Here is a 24,228-nt window from a genome sequence, read left to right as displayed (position 1 = left end):
CTCACATCTCTAACGCAAAAGCTCTTGATCATATTAGTCTGCAAACCGCCGTCCACTACCACTAAATTTCTTTTCCTCCCCCCCCCCATATTTCATTTTTGACCATTTACATCCCCATCGTCTCTACAAAAATCTCCCTTCCTCTAATTTCTGTATGAATTAGGTTTTGCAAAAATTATGAAGCCGGTTTTTCTAATATTTTTCATAATTATATACATATAAAATAGAAAATTATATAAATAATTTGAATCCAAATATCCCATTGGATGAGCAAATGGTACCAGTACTTACACCGAAACGAGTAACTCGGTACCGGTCCCAATTTTTTAAGAAAATCAGAATCAGGAAATTTGGGATCAGTACTGGTATTTATCAAATTTGTGCATGCGTTATATGTACCGAACCGAACATTTTCATCCTGTACCAGTATCATGAATTTGACAAAATTTGGGATCAGGATTTTCGGATGGTATAATACCGAACTTATCCCTACTTAGTTGAGTATAAAAATCACGAATTCAAGTTGGATTCAAAATCAATATTTAAATCGACTGCTAACCTGATTTAAAAGTTCAAAATCCAAATTTATTAAATAGCATATGCCCAAACCTTCCTTTTATTTTAAAACAATAAAAGGTTGGAGAAAATCGATCAGTAGAGGATCACTAGCTTGCTTTATACATCTTTGTATACTGCACGTTTAAGTAGGGGTGCAAACGAGCCGAGCCGAGCCCGAGCTCGACTAGGCTCGAGCTCGGTTCGTTTAACTTACACAGAGCTCGAGCTCGAGCTCGGCTCGTTTCGAGCTTTATTTTCAAAGCTCGTGCTTGGCTCGGGCTCTGCTCGTTTATTATTTATTAATTATATTATTTTATATATTTTTATATTATAATTTTTTTTATAAAAGAATATATATTATTTATTTATTTTTTCATAACAAAATATTTATTAATTAATAATTATTAAATATATATTTTAAAAAAATTATATAAATGGCAGGCTCGTTTAGGCTCGTGAGCCGGCTCGAGCTCAATAAGTAAAGCTCGGGCTCGGGCTCGTTTATTAAACGAGCTTATTTTTAGGCTCGAGCTCGGGCTCGGGCTCGATAAAGCTCGACTCGATCGAGCTTTTTAACAAGCCGATCTCGAGTAGCTCGCGAGCAGCTCGGCTCATTTGCACCCCAACTTTTAAGTACTTTAATTTTGGATCGTTGCCTATTCAGATGTGCGCACATTTCTTCCTCAAATTAATTAAGCCATCATGGAATCTCTTCTTTGAGCACTATTTGAGCACTAATTAAATGAACTTTGGCTAGTGGACAAACACTGGTAGGAAACAGCAAATATGATATGAACCAACCATTGGTCACCTAGCCGATATTAAAAATGGAAAACACGAAAGAGAAAACCAACTTTGATTAAGTAGTAAAATGGTTTTACTGCAAGAGGGCCACCAGCCCAAGCACTAAATACTTTGCTTTCCTCCAATATTGAATTTAGTTTGCCATGCATATACACTTGACCTAAAGTCACTTTTCATTAAACATGTGATCACTATCGTATAGAAATTTTTTTGATGATACTTATTAAAGTTTAATCGGACAATATTGAAAAAATAAAACTACGGCTATCATAGCATGTCGGACATGACATGGTATGACTTGTTGTGCTAAATACGAACACAAACACGACACGATAACTAATCGTGTCATTTTTTCCAAACACGAACACGAACCTGTTTAGTAACAGGTTAACCTGTTAAGACCTGTTAAGAGACATGTTTACTGACACAATGAATAATACATGTGCAACGAAACCAAAATTTTCAAAACGAGCATAAAAGTCTTAATTAATAGAAAATCCATAACATATTTGATATAAATAAAAACAAATCCATAACATACTAGAAACAAAAGATGACAAATACATAGCATACTTGAAACAAAAAAAAAACATATAAGCAAATCTTAACATACGTAGAAAATATAATATCGGGTTCTGACGGGTATTAGTGAAACGTCTTTTGTAAGAGTATGACTTTAGGATTAAGACTTTAGGAGTGTATATACGTTTATTTTATTAAAATAAAAATATACACATGTTACTAACAAGTTAACATGTCTTTAACCTGTTAGGACACGAATTTAAACATGTCGACATGTTTAAGACACGAAACTTGTTAAGCTCAAACTCAAACCCAAACCTGTTAAAACACATGATGTGTCGTGTTAACAGGTCCGTGTCACAAATTGACAGCCTAAAGCAAACAAAACGATTATGCCAAGTCATGTATGAAAACATGTATCAACTTAAATGAATGATCTTCCTATTATAGGGGACATACCATTACAACGTATCTTAGTTTGCGGTTATAACCCTTGAAAGTCATGTCAATTATATCAGTAAAATACTCGATTAAGGCATGTGTAGTGAAGTATTATAACGACAATTTATTGGGCTGATAAAGCTCCTACACCACCCCCGGGACATTAGAGCACTCGCATTCCATTCTTCATCTCTATCTATAAATTTAAACTAAAAACATCATTTTCCTCTAAATTTCATTTATATTCAAAAGACATCTCATATTCCACTCTCTATTTTTACCTATACCTTACTCACAAACATTTAGTTTATTATTTTTCTTTTTCCTTCACACTTACATAATATATAAAATGATGAATAGTAATACTCTACTATAGAGAGTTACTATTAATCTCTATTTTATATTACGAAGAATTGAACGTAGAAGCTAAGTGAAAAACTACATTTTTCTTTATATCTTATGAGATAAATATATGACAGTATGGAGTGTGGGATGTAAATGCTCTTTAGCTCTTATAGAAGCGTGGGGATTTCTATAGGAACATCCATATGTGTCTTGAAGTGGTATTGATGTAAGAACATTAAGATGCATTACTAAATTACACATATTTTTGACTAAAATGAGTGATGAAGATGTGGCAAAAAATGTCTGTTAAGAAGCATTACTAAAGCATTGCCTCAACGGTAACGTAGTTACCATTGACACATGGTTGTTGTTCACACTCTTACCACTAATAATTAGTCATTCGCCATTAATGATCATTTTCTACTAAGGGACAAAATTACAACTCATAAGTAGTGACTCATTGTTGATAATTATCACGAATAATCAATTACGACTGATATTAATAGGTTTACATGTAAGTTTGTTCACCATGAATGCCACTCACCAGGTTAGTGAGACCTCAACCAAGGGCTCTTCCCATAGACCACTCTTGGGGCGTTGACCCTAAACCCCCTACCAAGGGCGTTGCGTGCCCATTTGAACTATTGGTAATTTATTGATGCATAGGTTGACCAATTACCAAACTGTTATAGTCCATTTTCAAGAACCAATTATGATCCATTTTCTTGTTCAAGGAACATTTATGTCATAAGTTAGACCAAAATATTTATTAGATAGAAAGCATATATATATATATATATATATATATATATATATATATAAATTGGATGTGGCTCAATGGTAGAGCTCACTTTACCAGTGAGAGGTAGGGGTTCAAAATTCAGTATCACCAATTTATATGGGAGATATAAGGGATGACCCTGGTTTGCCAGAGTTCGAGTCCTGATCTCACCCGGTTTTATCGGCTCCTCGCTGTCGTGCCGTTTGGCGGGCGTGGGGGTCGGGTTTTATCTGGTGAATCCCTCAATAGGTGGACCGCTAGGGGCTTCGTCCGTCCGGACTAGTGGCCGGCTCGGGCTACCTTTAACCAATAGGGGCCGCGTACGAAGTATCCAGCGTTACTTAGTTGGTACTTCAAAAAAAAAAAGTTAGAAAGCATATATTCAAAATTAACTTGAAACAAAATAGGCAGGAATAAACACAAAGTGAAGACTAAATTAGTAAATGAAAACCCGATTCAAATAGACTAAACTAAACCAATTATGTAGCCGGTTCCTGTGAGTAGTACAACTGAAAGCTAGAAGGAAGGATCATGATCATGATCATGTTCATGTTCATGTTCAACCCACCCAAAGATCGATGTGAGGACTCTAGAAACCAGCAAAGGTTTTTCTTTGAAAAAACAACAGAAACAATATAATATTTAGTAAAGAGATGCTATTGAAGCCTTGGAGCTCTTTACTGTCATCCAGCTTAGATTAGTGCATTCTTCGTCACATCTACGTTTCACCGCATTTTTTAACATAATATTAAAATACGCGTGCGTCATGTACAAAAACTTTTAAAAATAATAAAATTATGCACCTAGTTACAGAAAGAAAGTCTAAAATAACAGCTCTAAATATAACTAAACGTGCACTATATAAACAGGCAGCTTGCTGATTCATATTCTATCAGTAAATCACACAAGTACACAAAAACAAACAAAACACACATACACAAACACAAAAACAAACACTCTGAAATTAACATGATAGGGTGGGATGACATATACAAGGTGGTAACATCCATGTTTCCACTCTATGTAGCCCTGCTTTTAGGCTACGGTTCGGTGAAGTGGTGGCGCATGTTCAAACCGGACCATTGCGACGCAATAAACCGACTAAATTGCTACTTCATAATCCCTCTCTTCACATTTGACTTCACAACCCAAGTGAATCCCTTCAAAATGAACTTTCGGTTCCTAGCTGCTGATGTCATCTCTAAAGGCATCATCATTGTAGCTATAACAATTTGGGCTAAGTTTGCACCAAAAGGAAACTATCCTTGGTCAATTACAAGCTTCTCTTTGTCTAGCTTGAACAATTCACTTGTTGTAGGGGTTCCACTTATGAGAGCAATGTTTGGTATTGTTGGAGAGAACCTTGTTATTCAATCTTCTATCTTGCAATTTACAATTTGGAACATAATATTATTGGCTATGTACGCGTTTTGGGGCGTAAAAAAAATGTCTTCTGACGAATTAGCAACGGATCTAGAAGAGGATGTCGTGACGACAACAAGACCATCCTTGTTGATTATAATGAAGATTGTTGGTGTGAAGCTTGCTAAGAACCCAAATTCTTATGCATGCATTTTGGGGGTTGCATGGGCACTTGTATCCTACAGGCAAGTTATACTTTGTCCATATTATACATACATACAGTTAATTTGTCATTTAATTTGTTGTATGTGCATGTCATGTATGTATTCTAACATTAGTGTGAAACTATACTGATTTCAGGTGGGATTTAAAATTGCCAAATATTGTAGAAGGATCAGTATTGATCATGGCCAGAGCTGGTTCAGGTGTTGCAATGTTTTGCATTGGTAAGCATTTTTCACTTCTTTTTGGGAAAACTTCTAATATTAATATGAAGTTTTTTTTTAATTATTTTCAAAACTTATGATAAATGGGGCATTTTCTTTATTTTCAATTTTGGTTATTTATATATAAAAATTATAATACATGACAAAACGAACCATAAATAGTGCTTGATATCTTTTGTTTATTATCATCATCATGCCTTTTGAGATATAAATTATTTTCTAATATGTTTACATGAGCCTTTATCAAACACTGACATGGGGTTCTGAAATTTAAAACCAATGCATTGCAGGACTGTTCATGGCATTACAACCAAAGATAATCGATTGCGGGTGGACACTAACCGCATTTTCAATGCTACTGAGGTTTGGGGTTGCACCAGCAGCAATGGCTGTTGGTTCTCTTATTGTAGGTTTGCGTGGTGATGTCCTTTGTATGGCCATCATTCAGGTGATAGAAATATTATATCCATTTTATAAATTATTTATCGACAATAATTCACAAAATACGGTGTCCTAATTATGATCGTTTCATTGGTTAACTCAGGCTGCGCTTCCTCAAGCGATTACGTCTTTCGTATTTGCCAAGGAATATGATCTCCATACAAATGTGCTTAGCACTGCGTAAGTTCAGAATTTAAATATATATATATATATATATATATATATATATATATATAGTCTATTTTGAGTTCTCACTCTTGTTCATCTTCTCTTTCAGGGTTATCTTTGGCACTATTGTGTCCATTCCGGTGCTGATTTCATATTTTGTTGTGCTAGAAGTTTTAACTACCTAATATATGGTTATATTATTGAGATTCTAAACCTAATATATGGTTATATTTTGTTGAGATTCTAATTATAGAGTTTAGAGATAAGTTAGAACAGTTATTTATATCTGTTTTATTATCATATGCTATATATCTTTCTATATAAAGAGACATCTACATGTCATGAAAAATATTTGACACCATCACACCAATGTTCTATATGTTCTGTTTTCTCCTTGTGATTCTATTAATGTAAATAAATTAAATGGAAGAGTGATGAATGAAATTCAAGAGTTTCAATAACTTGAAGTTTGATGCTTTGGAAAAAAAAAAAGAAAAAAAAAACCTTCATTGTAAGAAAAAAGATGAAGTTTTGACCTCTTTCATAGTTCAGTTGTGAATTTGGAATTTACCATTCCATATGTTATAATCAAAAGATTTAAAATAATTTTAGTAAATAATAATTATGAATATAACGAATCACTAAAATTTATGAAGCTGAAAAATGATGATCGGAGTTTGCATAGTGAATTAGTGATAATTCCTATTTTTGAGTTAAAAGTGAATCCATATATCTAAAGAAAAATATTTAGGAAAAGTGAATAATTCAAGTTGGATCAAAGAGAAAATCAAGTCCATCACATTAATCGATAATCACTTGAGTGATTGTCTCTCACATTATAATCTTGTATATTTTAGTAATTAAATGTATTATTTTATTTATATGTCTTATTGTAATAGACCAACTGCATTTGATCAATTACTTATATTGTATTAGAGCTCACATCTCTAACGCAAAAGCTCTTGATCATATTAGTCTGCAAACCGCCGTCCACTACCACTAAATTTCTTTTCCTCCCCCCCCCCCATATTTCTTTTTTGACCATTTACATCCCCATCGTCTCTACAAAAATCTCCCTTCCTCTAATTTCTGTATCAATTAGGTTTTGCAAAACCTAAAGTCCTATCATCACCGCAACCATCATTTTACCAGCTAACTCAACCTTTAATCTTCTATGTTTTATTTCATCCTCCCAATGAGCCTTTTGCTCTATTTTCTATAGTTCATCCATTGTTTAATTATTTTCTCACCCACGCCTTATTCTTTTCTATTCCTACGCTTCACAAGCAATTTTGAAAAAAGATGCATCTTATTTTGCTTAAATACTGCAATCTAGCTTCTAGTCCTACTCTTCAACAGAAAAAAAAAAACCAAAACAAAACAAACAAAAAACTCATAAAATGAGTTTTTATCTCTATCAAGAAGATCTTAATCCTACAACAATCACTTTTTTTTTGTCAACAATCCTAAATACGTCTACTATTAGCACTGACTTCTCCATTCCCACTTCAACATCACAACGTACCCTTTTTAGATAAATGTCAATATTGTTTAACCAAATATCACAAAAAATCTCATTTCTTTTTTCTTAAATTTGGTAATATCTCATATTATCACAATATTACTCCTTCAAACATCACCACCACTCTATACCATCTACAATCAATTTTCTAGCCATTCTTTTCTCCAAAACAAGAAAATAATAATGATAAAATAAAGCATGATCCGCCTACATCACCATTACATATGATTACTTCTTCAAACACAACTACTTCTCCATCTATATCAATTAGATTTTGTAAAACCTAATATCCTATCACTGCCGCATCCATCATTTTTCTGGCAAACTCTACATTTAATCTTCTATCTTCGGTTTCATTCACCCTCTAAAAAAGGGAAAGTAAAGAAAAAAACCACAAAGTATATCTACTTAGAATCCATTTACATCTTCAACTTTATCAACTTCTTCTCTTTCTTAAATATTGCAATTGTCCACTTTTATCCAAGATTGGACTTATTCTACGAACATCCATAGCATTTTAAGGAAAAGATGATCAAAAAGAAAATCAAATCCATCACATTAATCGGTCAAAATGGTTTGAGTGACTGTCTCCCATGTCACACCCCAACCTACGGCGGAAATGCCGGGGCGGACTGATTGCTCACAGTTTTTCAAAGGTTACTATCATGCAATAATAAATGTGACAATATCTATTAAGTTAATTAAATAATCAAAAACATCAAATACAAAATCCATATTTCAAATAAATAAGAAAATACAATTATATCAAAGTCTATGATCTTGTTTATTTTCTCTAGCGTGCAATCCTAAGTTTTTCTTCCAAACAAGCTTGAATATCAAACGATAACATGCATATGCGTTGAAAATAGAAAAGGTTTTGTCAACACAAGGTTGAGTGAGCAACACACCAGTTTAAATGTTTATATAGAAAATAAGTATTTGCAACAAGTCATATAAGTATAACAAATTAACCAAATGAGCAAGTATAACTGAGATGTTGAGAAGCACAAAGCTATAACGACTGGCGTATGATCATACTAGACTGAGATTATGTTAGACCTATCCGAATGCGGAAGCATACAAAGCAAATAAGCACATAAACAAGTAAGGTATAAGTTGTTAACACATAAGACAAAGTTGCAGTTTTGTGTATAAGTATATATGAAAAATACCATTTACGCATATGTCCCCAAAACGTGTAAAAATGAAATAAAATAGGGGAATGTGGTACTCACCTCGATAGGCGAACAAAGGAATTAGATAACAATAAGTAAGCCGAAAGCAGATCACGCGTGCTGACGATAAAGCCTAATAAGTGTAACATTTCGGGTTTTTCCACTTTCTCATTTGTAATCGTTACCCGACCCATTTTCGGGTCCGGGCTTTATCATTAATGATATCCGCATTTATCGAGTTATAAGTCATTATTATATTTATATTTAAACTATTTAATTATGACGTTTTTAGCCCAAAATATAAAGTTTAAACCTTTCTGTGTCCATCATCAAACCTTAGGGTCCTAGCTGCAAATATTGTTATCCATATTGTAAAATGGGTATCCATTACCAAACCCGACCCACATTCATGTTTCTTGAACCCTACTCTAATAATCATCAATTTTGGATAGTAAATCAAGTTGTAAACACCAATATGATCCGAGAATCATTATTCCATAACAAACACGGCATTGACCGACAATCAATTTAAGTAAATAACATCCTTTTGATTCGTTTTTCCTTCTTTACTCTAACCGAAACCCTAAATCGCGGATGTATACGAAATCAGTGATATTAATTCAATTAATGTCAAGGATTCATTCCTTAATTGATAGCCGACCTTAACCCCATATATAATTGGATCATAACAGTTGTTACATAGCTCGTTCATCGCGTTTTCAAGCCGACTCTGTATCACCTTCGTTCTTCCCCTTCTGTTCTTCAATCAAGGTAATTAAGTACAAGGTTTTGATCGCGATCTAATGGGGATCATTACCCCTAAATATAATTTGATTATTAATAAACGTACTGGGTTAATCGAAATTCTAGGGTTCTTGGCAATGGGGGAAGTCAGAATCAGGTTGTGTTTATTAATAATTGAACCAGAGACTTATTGCACGTCGCCTAAGTGGCCTGCTGGTTAACTTATGTGTGTTTGGGGTGGAGGTCACCGGTTCGACCCTCCCACACCCCTTTCTTTTTGGAAAATGGTGTTTGAAATCAATAAATGCATTTTTAATCATAATAATAATGATTAAACAAAGTGTTTAACTAAAAACCGACCTTTTAATATTCATTTTTGTTCATATATTTCTCTAAAACATGTTTTTACTTATATATATATATATATAGGTATTGGATCATTTCAGAAGTTTTTTTACAGCGAGAAGTGAAGGTATAACTCCATTAATCCCTAATTTCACTCTCTTTTTTATGTGTAGGTGCGTTGTGTAGGTGCATATGTATGTGTGTAGGTACGTATGTTTGTATATGTGCACGTATGTTTGTACATGTGCATGTATGTTTGTATGTGTGTAGGTGCATAGGTTTGAATGTGGCTCGGTACATTTATATGTTTGTAGATAGGTTTGAATGTGTAATTAAGATATAAATACAACCAACCTACATATGTGTATGTACCATCATATGAAAGGGAGTAAAAATAGGGATTAATGGAGTTATACTTTCACTTCTCGCTGTAATATCACTTCTCGCAAGATCCATCCCCTATATATATATAAAGATAGTTAAAAACTAACGTTTTAATAAATATAAGTACATATATAAATCAAGTAACTTTATTATTAAGAACTAAGGATGATTTATTAAGTTATGTTTTCTTAAATAAAAATAACGGTTTAATAATAAATCTTTCCAAACATAATATTATTATAAATATTAAACGGTTATCGTTTAACTCGTATCGTGATTAAGATCCTCATTTCAAGTATATTCTTTATTCTCTTAGGCTTTAACATTGTTCGCGTGTGATTCGTTTCCTCGTTCTCACTGTCTTAATCATCCTCGTTCATCTTTGAGGTGAGTATCACATTCCCCCTTTTTACTCGTTTTCATACTGTTTTGGGGACATATGCGTAACTTATTATATTTTCACACTTTATCTATACACAAAACTGCAATCGTTGTCTATGTGTTAACTAATCTCATGCCATACTTGTTATATGTTTATATGCTCAATGTGAACCGTATTCGGAGAGGTCCAGCATAATCTCAGAAAATAGTATGATCATACGCTAGTCGTTATAGCCTTGTGCTTTTCGACATCTCATTTCACTTGCTCATTGGTTGATTTGTTAATCTCATTTGACTCGTTGCAGCTACGTATTTTATTATATATGTATAACTGAACTGGTGTGTTGCTCACTCAATCTCGTGTTGGCAAACTATATTATTTTCACGCATATGCAGGTTATCGTTTGATGTGAAGTGTGGACTTAGAAGGATTGTTTTTAAGGACTTAATGCTAGAAGATTTATTTGAGACTTTAAATTTTCATTTGAATTATTTTGATGTTTTGTTTACTTTGGATTTCTTTTTTGTAATGAATAATGGTGTTATTTAAATTAAATAAATAGATATTTAAATTTTAATATTTGCGTGATAGTAACCTTGTGAGCTGTGACAATCAGTCCACGCCCCGACATTTCCGCCGTAGGTTGGGGTGTGACAATAAGGATAATAGAATACGAAAATACTATGTTAATGAACTAGATCGATTAAGAAAGCTCGCTAAATATAATTATTATTAAGTCATATTATATTCTCTTTAATTAAATAATATTTTATCTTATAAAATATTATATGAAAAATCTCTAGTTTGTTAAATTATAAACAAAGTGCATTATAATACTTTACTAAAGATTATACAAGTAAAATCCATCTTTAATAATATTAGTGATTCATTAAATCCATTTAAATGTGTATTATAATATTTTATTATATAAAAGTATTTGTATAAAAGTAAGACACATATTTTATAACTAATTAATTTTCCAAATATATAAATATAGATCTTAATAATATTATTATTAGTTTTCTAAATATATATAAAATTTGTTTACATGATTTATATTTATTATAACATTAGTTTTTAAATTAAAATTTGTTTACAGATTCAAAAATATATATACAACAGATGATTAAATCAGATTTGCTTATAAACCCTAATAATCAAATCGATCCAATATGTTATATTGGATCTAATTAACCATAGGGCTTTTGATCTACATTGAATCGCGATTCAAACCATATAATCAATTACCTTTAACGAAGATCGGATGAGGGTGAACGGTAGCAGCTAGGGCCGGCGATAAGGAGGTTAAAAAACGAAGATCAAAAGGTTGATATTGTATAATTAAGTATGGGGGTTTAGGTCGCGGTAGCTTGAGTGAGCTGGGGGCGAGTTTACTTGAATTCTAACATCATTTTATATAGTATATCGAATTAGGGTTCTAGATAGGTAAATTTTGGGATTTTTGGACAAAGAGGCTGTAATTTAGCAATTATCCGCGTCATAGAGCCGAAAATACAACTAATTAGCTTATTTCCATAACGAAATCGAAATTTAAACGCGTTTTGATCATTAATTGAGGGTTACGAGTCGCGCTAAGGGTAATTGGGTCGGGTTTGGTAAACGAATATCCAGTTAATAATATGGGTTATAATGATATTTACAGATTGGACCCTGGGGTTTAAGGTGGAAACAAAGTTGGACAAAAGTTTGAGTTTGGGTTAATATTGCTATAAATTGAAAGCTATAAATATATTTTTCATAAACCAGTTAAACAATAATAAAATAATAATTAATCTTTTCGATGAGCGTGATATTTTATTTACTAAAATGGCTCCGAACGTCGAAACGAGTCGGGTATTTAATAAAATATATATATACGAAAACCCGAGTTGTTACATCCCACATTATAGCTTTACATATATTTGTAATTAAATGTATTTCTTAAAATTAATTATCAGTTCTTAAATCTTTATGTCTTGTATTAATAGACTAATCATGGTTTTGATTAATATCTTATAAAAACTATGTAAACTTTGATCACACTGAAAGAAATTATTCAAATTTGAAATGCATGTATAAAACATTAATTAAATTTAAACATACGGTTGTAAAAAAAACTATACAAAGAAGAAGCTTTAATATCTTCTAACGTTTTTGATGGCCTCAAGCGAACTACAGAATTCAAGCCTTTTTCCCAAAATGTTATAAATCTCCCTTTTATCTAGCTTTGGGACCGTTAATTATAATTTATAAACTAAAAAAGTTTATACAAATTCATTGTCAAATCTAAATCACTAAACTAGAGAATCAAATCAAAGTTTTTTAACACTTAAATCAAAATTAGCAAATTAAGTCAGTAATTCAAAACAAACATGCACAATAGAAAATTGCAACCAAAAGTTAGGTTCATAGATAAAAAAAATTATTACCTAATTGAGACCAACATATTTGAATAATTCCTATTGTCAACTGTCCTTCCGATTCAAACCACAAATTGAAAGTTTGGAACCCAGATCCACTGACCCACAAGTCCGCAAGTTGCAAGTAGTGCCAATTGAAACTCAAAGCTTGATTGAAAACCCAACTGTCGATTGAAACCCAACTCTGACTTAATCGACTAAAACTCAATTATCAATTGAAAATGAAGATGGTCGAATGAAGTATAGAAATAAAAAATTATCGATTGACTTTCAATTCTTTGTCTTGGCAACAATTCTTGTTCTCGCTCCACAATTCAATTTATGTATTCCAAAGTTCCAAACTTCCAGTGTATTAACTCTGGATTGCAGGCCCAAGACCAAAATATAAACACTATAGGCACAAATACAGATTAAGGCTTTTTAAAAATTCTAAGGACTTTTATTTTAAGAGGCCTCAAGCCCTAGCTTGACCCATTAACACTATTAAGCCGCCTTGTATGGAATTTAAACAAATGATAGAAATGAAGAAGTTTGATTCCAGTATAATAAATTACCTGAATAATAAATTGAAAAATGAGCTCGAATACGACTTGTAAAAAGCTCAAGTCAACTAATAACGAACCTACCATTTAAATTATAACTTACTAGCTATTTAATTTCAATATATATTCAAATAAATTTTCATATAAAACTGATATTGAGTATAGTGCGAATAAATGGAATTGAACAGAGTTATAATTTATAAACACTAAAATTTTGGCTTAACTTGAGTCAACAACTGAACCTAACTTGACTCGAGTTTGATTCGTTACAAACTGAGACAACACGGCTCGACTCATTTACTATGGGCCATGTCTAGCGAGCTTTGAGTAATCGATCTAAGTCTACTTTTTGAACAACGTTTGGGATTTTCTTTTGATGTTTCATTGACTCCTACAACTTGAATGGTCATTACTAATTTCGTTACAAAACAATGATTCGTGTTAAATAAATTTTAAAATTAACTAGATAGAACCCGTTACGTTGCGGCGTTGCAGCAACATGAATTTCGGTCGGTAAACTCGGTTTTTTACAGCACTGACTCTCGAACAAAGAACAAATTCGTAAATGCCCAAAACAATATCGACAACACACGTATAACTTATGATCAAAGCAACACGAATTTGTTCGTTATACGTACCAGTACTAAAAATATAAATTACTCAACGTCAGAATGGTAACGCGCATAGCTACGACAACATAAATAAATCCAAAAAACGATTTGTAAAAGGCAAAAACATTATCGAAATGTGCAACTTATTATCAAATCGACACAAATTCGATTAGTATCGGTTAGGTTCGTTACATTAATGAAAGTAAAACCCAAAAAATAATTTCGTCAACGTTGGCCCAAATACAAAGACTAACATAGTTAAAACAAAAAAAACAACAACATGAATTCGGTTAATATCGGTTAATTTCGTTACGGTATCAAAAGTAGGAAAAAAAATTTGTTCGTCAAATCAAATGCTAACCTAGCTATACATATAACCTGGCTAATATCTGTACATATAATTTGCTTTAGAAAATGTATGATGCCTATTAAAACGTTATTAAAACTAGCTAACAATAATTCTGATGAAAAGATTTGGTGGTAGTAGCAACAGAAAACCAGTTATTGTGGGGTTTCGAGACTGCATGTGTATGTAAGGAAGTAAGGAACCATCTTTAAAACTTGAACACCAACAAATAGAGGAACCAAATATATTGTTGAACTAACCAAACAGTTAATTTAACAACTCAATAAAGTGTGCTAATTAAACTCTGTTATGTATATAATTTATTTACTGGCTTGCCATACAAAAATAAAATAAATAAGAATTATTTACTGGATTTTCCATACCATCATTCAGTTCTCACAAAGTTAAAAAAAATCCTCATTTTATATGATTATTTTACAGTAGAAAGTATATATACTAAAGGGCCAAAATTGTAACGTATGATATCAAAAGTATATTATAGTCAAGAAAATAATTAAAGTGGGTGAGAAATCCTGATACGAGACGAGAGCTTCGGTGCACACATTTAGCTTCAACGGGGAGGAGGTCTTCTAGATTATATGTGTTCTTGCTATAAATAGGGAACTTATGTCATATTTTTTTGTGCGCTTGCATGATGTAAATCACCCACCCAAGGGAGCTCACTTTGGTGGGGTCGGATCATCATTTATATATATATATATATATATATATATATATATATATATATGTAATCTTTTGCAACTAATAATGAGATCGTCTATTATTATATTATCCGTTTATTATTTACTCGATCGTTTGATTTACCGCACCCATCTCGATCGCTTATCAAGAACAAAATCCGTTCGTTTTTCGGATCCGGTGTCGGGACCTACATATACACAGTTAATTAAAAACTAAACTACTTTGTGAATTTGCAATGTGTTAGAAACTATGTATAAATCTGGATTACGTCAACCAAGCAAGATAAGTGAATGAATAAATCCGGTACAATCACACGGTCGAGTTAAACCAATCACAGACGTCAATTCAAATAGAGTCGACTAAAAAAGGAAGGATCATCTTCCGTCCACCTGCAGATGCGCATGTGCGGACCAAATAACCAGCAATGTTCTTTTAAGAAAACAACATCAAAGAAAACAACAGCAATGCTTTTCTTTTATATATATATATATATATATATATATATATATAAAGGTGCTATTAAAAATTAGAAACCTTGGAGTTCATTCATGTCATCCAACTGACATTAATTAGTGCATTCTTTGTCACATCTACTTTCACCACATTTTTTAACATCACATTTTGAAACGTGTGTGTGTGTGCGCATAGGTAGATAGATATAGATAGAAGTCCAAAAGCAACAGCTTTATATTATTAAACGACTAAACGAACATGCGCTAGATATATATAAACAAGCTTGGTGATTCATTTTCTATCATTACACACAAGTACACAAAAAGAAACAAAACACACACATAGTCACATACCATACACAAACACTGAAATTAACATGATAGGGTGGGATGACATATACAAGGTGGTAACATCCATGTTTCCACTCTACGTAGCCCTACTTTTAGGCTACGGATCGGTGAAGTGGTGGCGCATGTTCAAGCCTGACCATTGCGACGCAATAAACCGGCTAAATTGCTACTTCATCATCCCTCTTTTTACATTTGACTTCACAACTCAAGTGAATCCCTTCAAAATGAACTTTCGGTTCCGCTGCTGATGTCATCTCTAAAGGCATCATCCTTGTAGCTATAACAATATGGGCTAGGTTTGCACCGAAAGGAAACTATCCTTGGTCAATTACAAGCTTTTCTTTGTCTAGCATGAACAATTCACTTGTTGTAGGAGTCGCGGTTATGAGAGCAATGTTTGGTCCTGTTGGAGAGAACCTTGTTATCCAATCTTCTATTTTGCAATTTACAATTTGGAATATAACTTTATTGGTGATGTACACATTTTGGGGCGTAAACAAAATGTCACATGACACATCAGCAACAGATCTAGAAGGGAATATGAGTACGGAGGAGGATATAGCGATGGCAACAAGACCGTCCTTGATGATTTTAATGAAGATTGTTGGTGTGAAGCTTGCTAAGAACCCTAATTCTTATGCATGCGTCCTTGGGGTTGCATGGGCACTTGTATCCTACAGGCAAGTTAAATTATTATTATTACTATTATTATTATTATTATTATTATTAATTTGTTGTATGTACATGTCATGTATGTGTTCTTATTCATTAGTGTGAAAATATAATGATTGCAGGTGGGATTTAGAATTGCCAGATTTTATAGAAGGATCAGTATTGATCATGGCCAGAGCTGGTTCAGGTGTAGCAATGTTTTGTATTGGTAAGAATTTTAATTACTTCCTTTTGGGAAACCTTTGAATATGAATATGCAGATTATTTTTAAAAAAATGTTATTTTCAAAACATATTATAGATGGGACATTTTTTTTAATCTTTGAAACTTATATGACCAAATATCTCATTAGCCTATGATATCTTAATTTAGTTTTGTAAACTCCAAAACACAGAAATGAATATAGATAGTGACTAACCCATACATTGAATATAAAACAGTGACCCCATTTAGCTATACATTTATTTTTAACTACATGAGCCTATATTAGAAACTGGCATGAGGCCATAAAATTTAAAAGTTAAAACCTATGCTTGCAGGACTGTTCATGGCATTACAGCCGAAGATAATAGATTGCGGATGGACACTAACCGCATTTTCAATGCTACTGAGGTTTGGGGTTGCACCAGCAACAATGGCTGTTGGTTCTCTTATCGTAGGTTTGCGTGGTGACGTCCTTTGTATGGCCATCATTCAGGTAATAGAAATCTTATATCCATGTTATAATTATTTAATCTATGTATTAACATAAAGTATAATTATTTATCAATAATGATTCACAAACGTACAGATGAAATACGCGGTGTCCTCATTATGATCGTTTCTTTAATTTGTTAACACAGGCTGCGCTTCCTCAAGCGATTACATCTTTTGTATTTGCCAAGGAATATGATCTCCATACGAATGTTCTTAGTACTGCGTAAGTTCATAATTTTGGTTTTTTAATTATTAATTTGACCAACTTTAATTTAATTTGAGTTCTCACTCTTGTTCAATCTTCTCTTTCAGGGTCATCTTTGGCACTATTGTGTCTATCCCGGTGCTGATTTCATATTTTGTTGTGCTAGAAGTTTTAACTACCTAATATATGGTTATGTTATTGAGATTTTAATTAATAGAGTTTAGAGATAAGTTAGAATAGTTATCTATATCTGTTTTTTCTTATGTTATCTTCTCTCTTTACAAAGAGACATCTATAAGTGATGAAAATCATATAAAACATTTAACACCAATGTCACGTTCTATGCTTTGTTTTCTCCTAGAAATTAAAGCTTGTTATGTCATTTCAAATGGTTGAACACCTTCGAAAGCTTCATCATGTACGAGACAATACTGACGACATTTATACAATTTTTAAGATTCATCATTTTAATGATGGATCAACCAAAAACAAAAATTCACTTTCTTAGAAACCATCAGCACTCTTTTTTTCTTCTTGTTTTGGGAAAAAAAAATTTCTATCTAGTTGATGCTATGAATACAAAAATAAAAGTTGATGCTTTGGAAACAATATATATACATATACATATATATGAATTGTAAGAAAAAAGATGGAAGTTTGACATATTATTCATAGTTCAATTGTGAATTTGTGATTTATCATGCCATATGTAATAATCAAAAGATTTATAAATTTTAATTAGTAAATAATTATTATGCAGCTGATAAATGATGATCGGAGTTTACAGAATAATATTTCCTATTTTCAAATTAAGAGTGATACAATCCATATATCTACAAGAAACTATGTAAACTTTGATCACATATTAGAGAGAAATAATTATTCAAATTTGGAACGTATCAAACATATTATCTAGCTAAACGTACGGTTAGAAAAAAATATATTTACATTACATAAGAAGAAGAAGCTTTAATTGGATTATGAAGTGTAACCAAATAACATAAAATGACCAAGTTTGATTCCAGTAAATAAGAGCTGTTATTTTGTTAATTTTTTTTGAGCTTAATAAAGTTTTTTATATATATTTATTAAGAAACATAGATATTACCAGGGGCAGATCTAGGTGGAGTGGTGTGTGGGTTCATGGGAACCCACTGAGTTTCGGATTTTATATAAAATATCTATACAAAATATGAGAGTGAACTCATATATATTTAATGAGTGAACACATAAATAAATTGCATATGTGGCTTGGTGGTAAACATTTTGATTTCTCTTTTTTTTGAGAAGCCATGTTCGAATCTCTTTTCCTGCTTTTATTTTCTTTCACTTTATTCAAGTGGTTAATTAATTCCCTTTTATTTTCTTTCACTTTATTTAAGTGTTAAGTGGCTAATTAAGGCCACAGCTCTCATCGTTCAACTCTTTTAACTCTCCAAACTCCAACCGAGCCACCCTTGGGCCTTGACCCATTCAGAGTTTAGTTCATTTGATTATTGTTTTTTTTGTTTATGTGGTGTTTTGACTTTTGATTCGACTATTTTGTTTACTTGTTGCAATTAGAATTAGGATGAAAGAATGGATGAATGATCATGTTGAGATTTGTTAATTGAAATTTGTTGAAGCTTTTTTTTGTTAATTTAATTGGTGTTTAGACTTTTGATTTAATTTTTTTTATTGTATCGTATTTTTATTATGTGATAAACCTTAACTGATCCGAACCGTTAAATCAACCCGAACATTTAAACCCACTACTAGAAAACTAGGCTTTTACGACCACATATTCGGTCGCAAAACCGTCGCAATAGCCTTTTTGCGACGACTTTCTGACTATATACGCGGTGGGAAAAAAGCAGGTCGCAATTGCCCTATTGCGACCATTTTGCAACCGCCATTTCATTTGCGACCAAATTTTCCGCCGTCGCAAATTTAGATACCGAATCTGCGGTCGCAATATTTGAGACCAATTCTGCGGTCGCAAATTTTGAAACCAAATCATCGGTCGCAAATACTGTGATCACTGCTGCGGTTGCAAATTCTGAGACCACTGCTGCGGTCGCAAATTCTGAGACCACTGTTGCGGTCGCAAATTCTGAGACCACTGCTGTACCAATCATGCGACTGCTATTTTTTTACTATTTTCCGGTCGCAATTTCTTTGAAAAAAAGCTTCTTTAAAAGTTTTATCATATATATACAAAATTTTACAAAATCATACAAATTAGATGCAAACATAAATCAAACTAAAATTTTCTATACATATATATATCAAAGAAGCTTAATATTAACGAAACTAACAAAACAAATAAAAAAGATATCAAGTGTGCAACCTAGGGTTTCATCAACTGCCACTATTAACATGAGAAACCCGAGAAGTCATCAAGGTTTCACGATGTGTTCACAATGTATACCTTCAAATCATTTATGCTTCCAAGACATTCAATCAAAAAAGCCAAATGGCGATCCAACTCCATATCATGGCGTACCTAACAATAATGGAAAGTCAACATTACAAATTAAACAAAATCATGTAATAAAACCATTGATTAGACCATAACATAATTACCTTATCAACAAAACAAGCAGCCAAATGCTCTGCATTTTGATTATCATCTTGTCTTGTGTTTGAAAAGTCAGTATTATTGTGCAGAGACTGAGCAACATCAAAAAGCAGTTTTAAGATGGTAGGATCCTAAATGCCAAAATAACCAAAACTAAATTCATGGTTTTTCCTATATTATATCACGAGTTACTAAACTGTACATTGTGGCATTAGTGAGGTTTTGCATACATAATTACATACAAAGCTTCGTGAGCTCCCATGCATGACAATTAATAAGTCAAGTGTCAACTAAATAATTCTGTAGTAAGAAAAATATAACTATTATCATATTGCAAGTTATTTGGAAAATTTTGAAATTTGAACATTTTTTGTTTCTATTTCATTAATAAAATAAAAATAACAGGCTTACGAAATAAAAAACATATTTCATATCATCCAATTGCGTGACAAACTTCATAACAAGAATGTAAAATTACTTTTCTAACCTTTGGAAAGTGAAAATGCATTTTCGGTTCCCTCTTCCTAATATTTTGTTGTTACCCCAAGCCCAGGCTGAAATACAAATACTATATATAGAATATTAATCAAAGTTGAAAACTAAATAGGAATATGAAATCATTGAAATGCATACTTCGTAAAGATCAGCGACTTTGAGTGCCCACTGCTGCTGTTCATAAGACTTTGGGTTCCTTTCCAGATGTGTAGGTGGGACGTGGCATGCACAACGAAGCATTCATGTGAATACAAGAATGTTGGCACCTAAAATACATAATTACAGTTATTTGGAAGTTTAGTCTGTCGATATGAGAAGGGTAATAAGATAATTTTATACTTATGGGATCTAGGAGAGCTTTATGTATACCTTTAAATTATTCATGTTACTGAAATAATGACATAAATGGCTAGAAATGACATAAAAAAGACAATTAGTGTGCTCGAAAACTACAGGTTGCTATATAAAGATGTTAGCATTAAGACTATAAAAGCTTTACACGATATGGTTTCTTCACCACATCAAGGGGATGACAAACAGACTTGGCACAAGATCCACCAGCAAGCCCACGAACCAAATTGCAATTTGTATAATCTAGCTTGTTAATTAACCAAAGAAATCATCAACTCAATTTGAATCCAACTTCAGTTATTCAAGATATCAAATTCATTAATGTTTATAGCACAAAATAAGCCCGAAACCGGTTTTGGTGAGTTTTTTTTATGCCAAACTAACCGGTTTACTCGTGCCTCGCACCTAATAAGATCAAGCATTCTTTGGCTCAAGAATCCAAATGAAACTTCATTAATCTAACACTTTTACTAAAATTTGTGATGTACCTGTCCCTGTGTTGCCTTATACAAATCATGTAAGAGATGATCTAACATGCTTTTCCCACTGCCACTTAGACCAGCTTGAAGGAAAATGGAATGTGATTACTACTGCATTATTTAAAAGGGTAAAATGTAGATATTTTTTTTTATAATTTTAAATTGAACAGAAAGAATATAATAGTTTGCATACCTATTGTTGAAGATTGATGACTAGACAAGATATCAATGAACTGAATACTAATAATAGCATCGCTTATTTACAAATTATAACAATTGTTTTAGCATCAGAAAGCGACATTCAATTACTGTGAACTGGTAAGCATGTGACATTCAACAGAATCCTCTTTACAAGAGCCTATAACAACAACCATAACCTGATTCTCAATTAAGGCACAATTGAATCCATTATAGTAGTTGCTTAATTGCTTTTCATATAGTTATAACCTAAATTCATCATCATCTATCAATGTAATCAATTAATGTGGTTACACTTCATACAATCATAACCTAAATGCATTCATGAGATAACCTAATTCCATTATCATCTATCAATTGAATCCATTAGATAACCTAATTTCATTATCATCTATCAATTGAGCCTAATTTCATCTATCAACTGAGTGATCAATGAACAAACGAACAATTCATCACCGTGAAGTAACTTAAGGCGTAATTACAGCTACGTAGTTTCAACAAATGTTAACTTCGCGATCTGAACACAAATACTAACAATCATTCAAAATCTGTGGCAACTAATTGTGAAATCGAATAGTAAGATAACCGAAGGCTTGTGATTGACTGAGAAGTTAGACGTACCATACGAATTAACCGGTGGAGCTTCACGATCAGCAGCAATGTCGGTAATCATCGGAGGAGCTTCACGTTTATAAAAGGTCATATTTCGAAAAAAAAGAGTTTTGACTAGTCTAAATTTATTCAATAATGCATTTTGTAAACGAGCCGAGTATGCTCGAGTTCGAGCTCAGACTTAATCGAGCTAGCTCGATCTCGACTCGTTTTCTTTATCGATCTGAAAAATTGAGCCCGAGCTCGACTCGTTTAAAACTCGAGCCGGGCTCCTTTAACTTTTTCAAATTTTTTTATTTTACATATTTTGATATATAAATGACAAAAATATAATTTTAACATGCATATTATATAAAACTTATAAACTAGAGAATTTATAACTTTATATGTTCTATTTTAGTTATTCTGTTATAAGGTTTTAGATATCGAGCGACATAATATATGTATAATTTTTATTTATTTATTTCTTGGTATGCTATTATTATATATAGTTATTAAACTTTAGGTTTTAATTTAAACGAACCGAGCTAACGAGTCAAACCAAGACCGAGCCAAGCTGACCCTGGCTCGAGCTCGGATCGTAATTAGAAATCGAGCCGAGTTGAGCCGAGCTTTTTTCAAGTTATTTTCAAGCGAGCTGCGAGCCACAAGCTTTTTGAACAGCCTTACATGTTTTTCTTTATCGAGGTAACCCAATGATAAAAGACGACTTGAAGACAACGTTTGGTAACATAAGCCCAATATCTCTTATTATGGGGAAAACCCGTCGTCCGAATGCTCACTGCAATAAAACTCGGTTGAAACTGAAATTGAACTTGAGACCTGGGTTTTGACTTCTGAATTCATGTTAAATGTGGATTGGTTGAGGGGCAAGCAAAATAATAATAATAATAAAAATAATAATAATAATAATATTGCTTTCCCAGCTTTTAAAGCTTTTGTTGGGCTTCAGTCACAAGATCTTGACTACAAAACTTATAATCTAAATGCAATTCTTCAAATTACATAGAAAAATTACCGTGAATTTGTGCATTCCATTTACAGTTTCGTCCCTGTTTATTATCATCTTGTGGAGTGACATAAACATATAAGAGAAACCAACTCCTATTTACTAATTAGCATACAAACAATGCTTTTAGGTTCTATATATATTATACATGAGATGGGTGGGTCTTTAAGTACAACACAATGGAAATCATCTTTGACATTAAAATAAGGTAATGAATTTCATTGCGTGGTATACTATTGGTTGTAAGAATTAATGAAGAACTCTAGTGATGTGTTATACATGTAGGAGTAGAAGTGTTTCAAAAGCTCCAACTGTTTAGCCATCAGTTGCAAAAACTCCGACCGATTAAAATAAACGGTTGCAAAAGCTTCGACCGCTTAGCCACCTAAAAACGGTTGCAAAAGCTCCGACCGCTTAGCTACTGGTTGCAAAAACTCTGACCGCTTAAAATAAACGGTCGCAAAACCTCCGACCGCTTAGCCACCGAAAAATCGGTTGCAAAAGCTCCGACCGCCTAGCTACCAGTTGCAAAAACTCCGACCGCTTAAAATAAATGGTTGCAAAACCTCCGATCACTTAGCCTCCGAAAAAACGGTTGCAAAATCTCCGACCGCCTAGCCATCGATTGCAAAAACTCCGACCGCTTAAAATAAATGGTTGCAAAACCTCTGACCACTTAGCCACCGTTGCAAAATCTCCGACCGCCTAGTCACCGGTTGCAAATACTCCAACCGCTTAGCTACCGTGTCAAGTAATTATGTTTTTCGGTAGCAAATTTGCTAAATCGGTCGCTAAAATTGCAACCGGTTTTTTTCGGTAGCAAATTTTGGTCGCAATTGCTCAATTTTCTAGTAGTGGTACCGACCCAAACCGTTGAACCAACCCGAATAGTGAACCCATTGGAAAATATTTCTGGATTCGTCACTGGATATTACATCAACATACCGAACTAATTAATTGACTGAAGTGTAACATAGATGGTTTTAAAATTGGAAGGTCGTCGATCTATTTCAGTTGTTAAGCCGCCCCATTTTTCCCACATGAGAACGTTTTTGACATGTCGACGTCTATAATTAAATGATTAATGTGTTTCGATGATTTTCTATG

General features: G+C 32.8%; 2 protein-coding genes and 1 pseudogene across 12 annotated transcripts; 2 read left to right on the top strand and 1 right to left on the bottom strand.

Annotated features, from left to right (window-relative positions):
* Positions 1-4,369: 4,369 nt before the first annotated feature.
* LOC143547673 (auxin efflux carrier component 5-like) lies at positions 4,370-6,053 on the top strand. The gene is made up of 5 exons (XM_077039041.1): positions 4,370-5,058; positions 5,174-5,259; positions 5,550-5,707; positions 5,804-5,880; positions 5,978-6,053. The coding sequence occupies exons 1-5, from the start codon at positions 4,421-4,423 to the stop codon at positions 6,051-6,053; spliced, it is 1,035 nt and encodes a 344-aa protein (XP_076895156.1). The 5' UTR covers positions 4,370-4,420.
* A 9,521-nt stretch (positions 6,054-15,574) lies between these two features.
* Positions 15,575-17,669, top strand: LOC143547674 (auxin efflux carrier component 5-like; annotated as a pseudogene). The gene is made up of 5 exons (XR_013137812.1): positions 15,575-16,524; positions 16,639-16,724; positions 17,056-17,213; positions 17,359-17,435; positions 17,525-17,669. The product of XR_013137812.1 is annotated as an auxin efflux carrier component 5-like (transcript).
* A 1,620-nt stretch (positions 17,670-19,289) lies between these two features.
* Positions 19,290-22,189, bottom strand: LOC143547700 (uncharacterized). Of its 10 annotated transcripts, none has more exons than XM_077039057.1 (6): positions 22,122-22,189; positions 21,312-21,413; positions 20,611-20,738; positions 20,465-20,545; positions 19,983-20,069; positions 19,290-19,902 (listed from the first exon to the last, which is right to left on the bottom strand). In XM_077039057.1, exons 2-6 carry the CDS (start codon positions 21,357-21,359, stop codon positions 19,860-19,862), a joined length of 387 nt encoding a protein of 128 aa, XP_076895172.1. In that variant the 5' UTR covers positions 21,360-21,413; positions 22,122-22,189; the 3' UTR covers positions 19,290-19,859. The 10 variants fall into 10 exon arrangements, 9 of the variants coding, with proteins under 9 accessions (XP_076895172.1, XP_076895171.1, XP_076895170.1 ...); XM_077039056.1 differs by having other exon boundaries at positions 21,496-22,183; XM_077039055.1 differs by having other exon boundaries at positions 21,312-21,834; positions 21,876-22,183.
* Positions 22,190-24,228: the final 2,039 nt, after the last annotated feature.

This window comes from Bidens hawaiensis, unplaced genomic scaffold, assembly GCF_021521415.1.
Source record: "Bidens hawaiensis isolate Kalapana, Puna unplaced genomic scaffold, B.hawaiensis_p1.1 tig00014775_1, whole genome shotgun sequence".
Taxonomy (NCBI): Eukaryota; Viridiplantae; Streptophyta; class Magnoliopsida; order Asterales; family Asteraceae; genus Bidens; species Bidens hawaiensis.
This window is presented reverse-complemented; position numbering and strand designations above follow the sequence as displayed.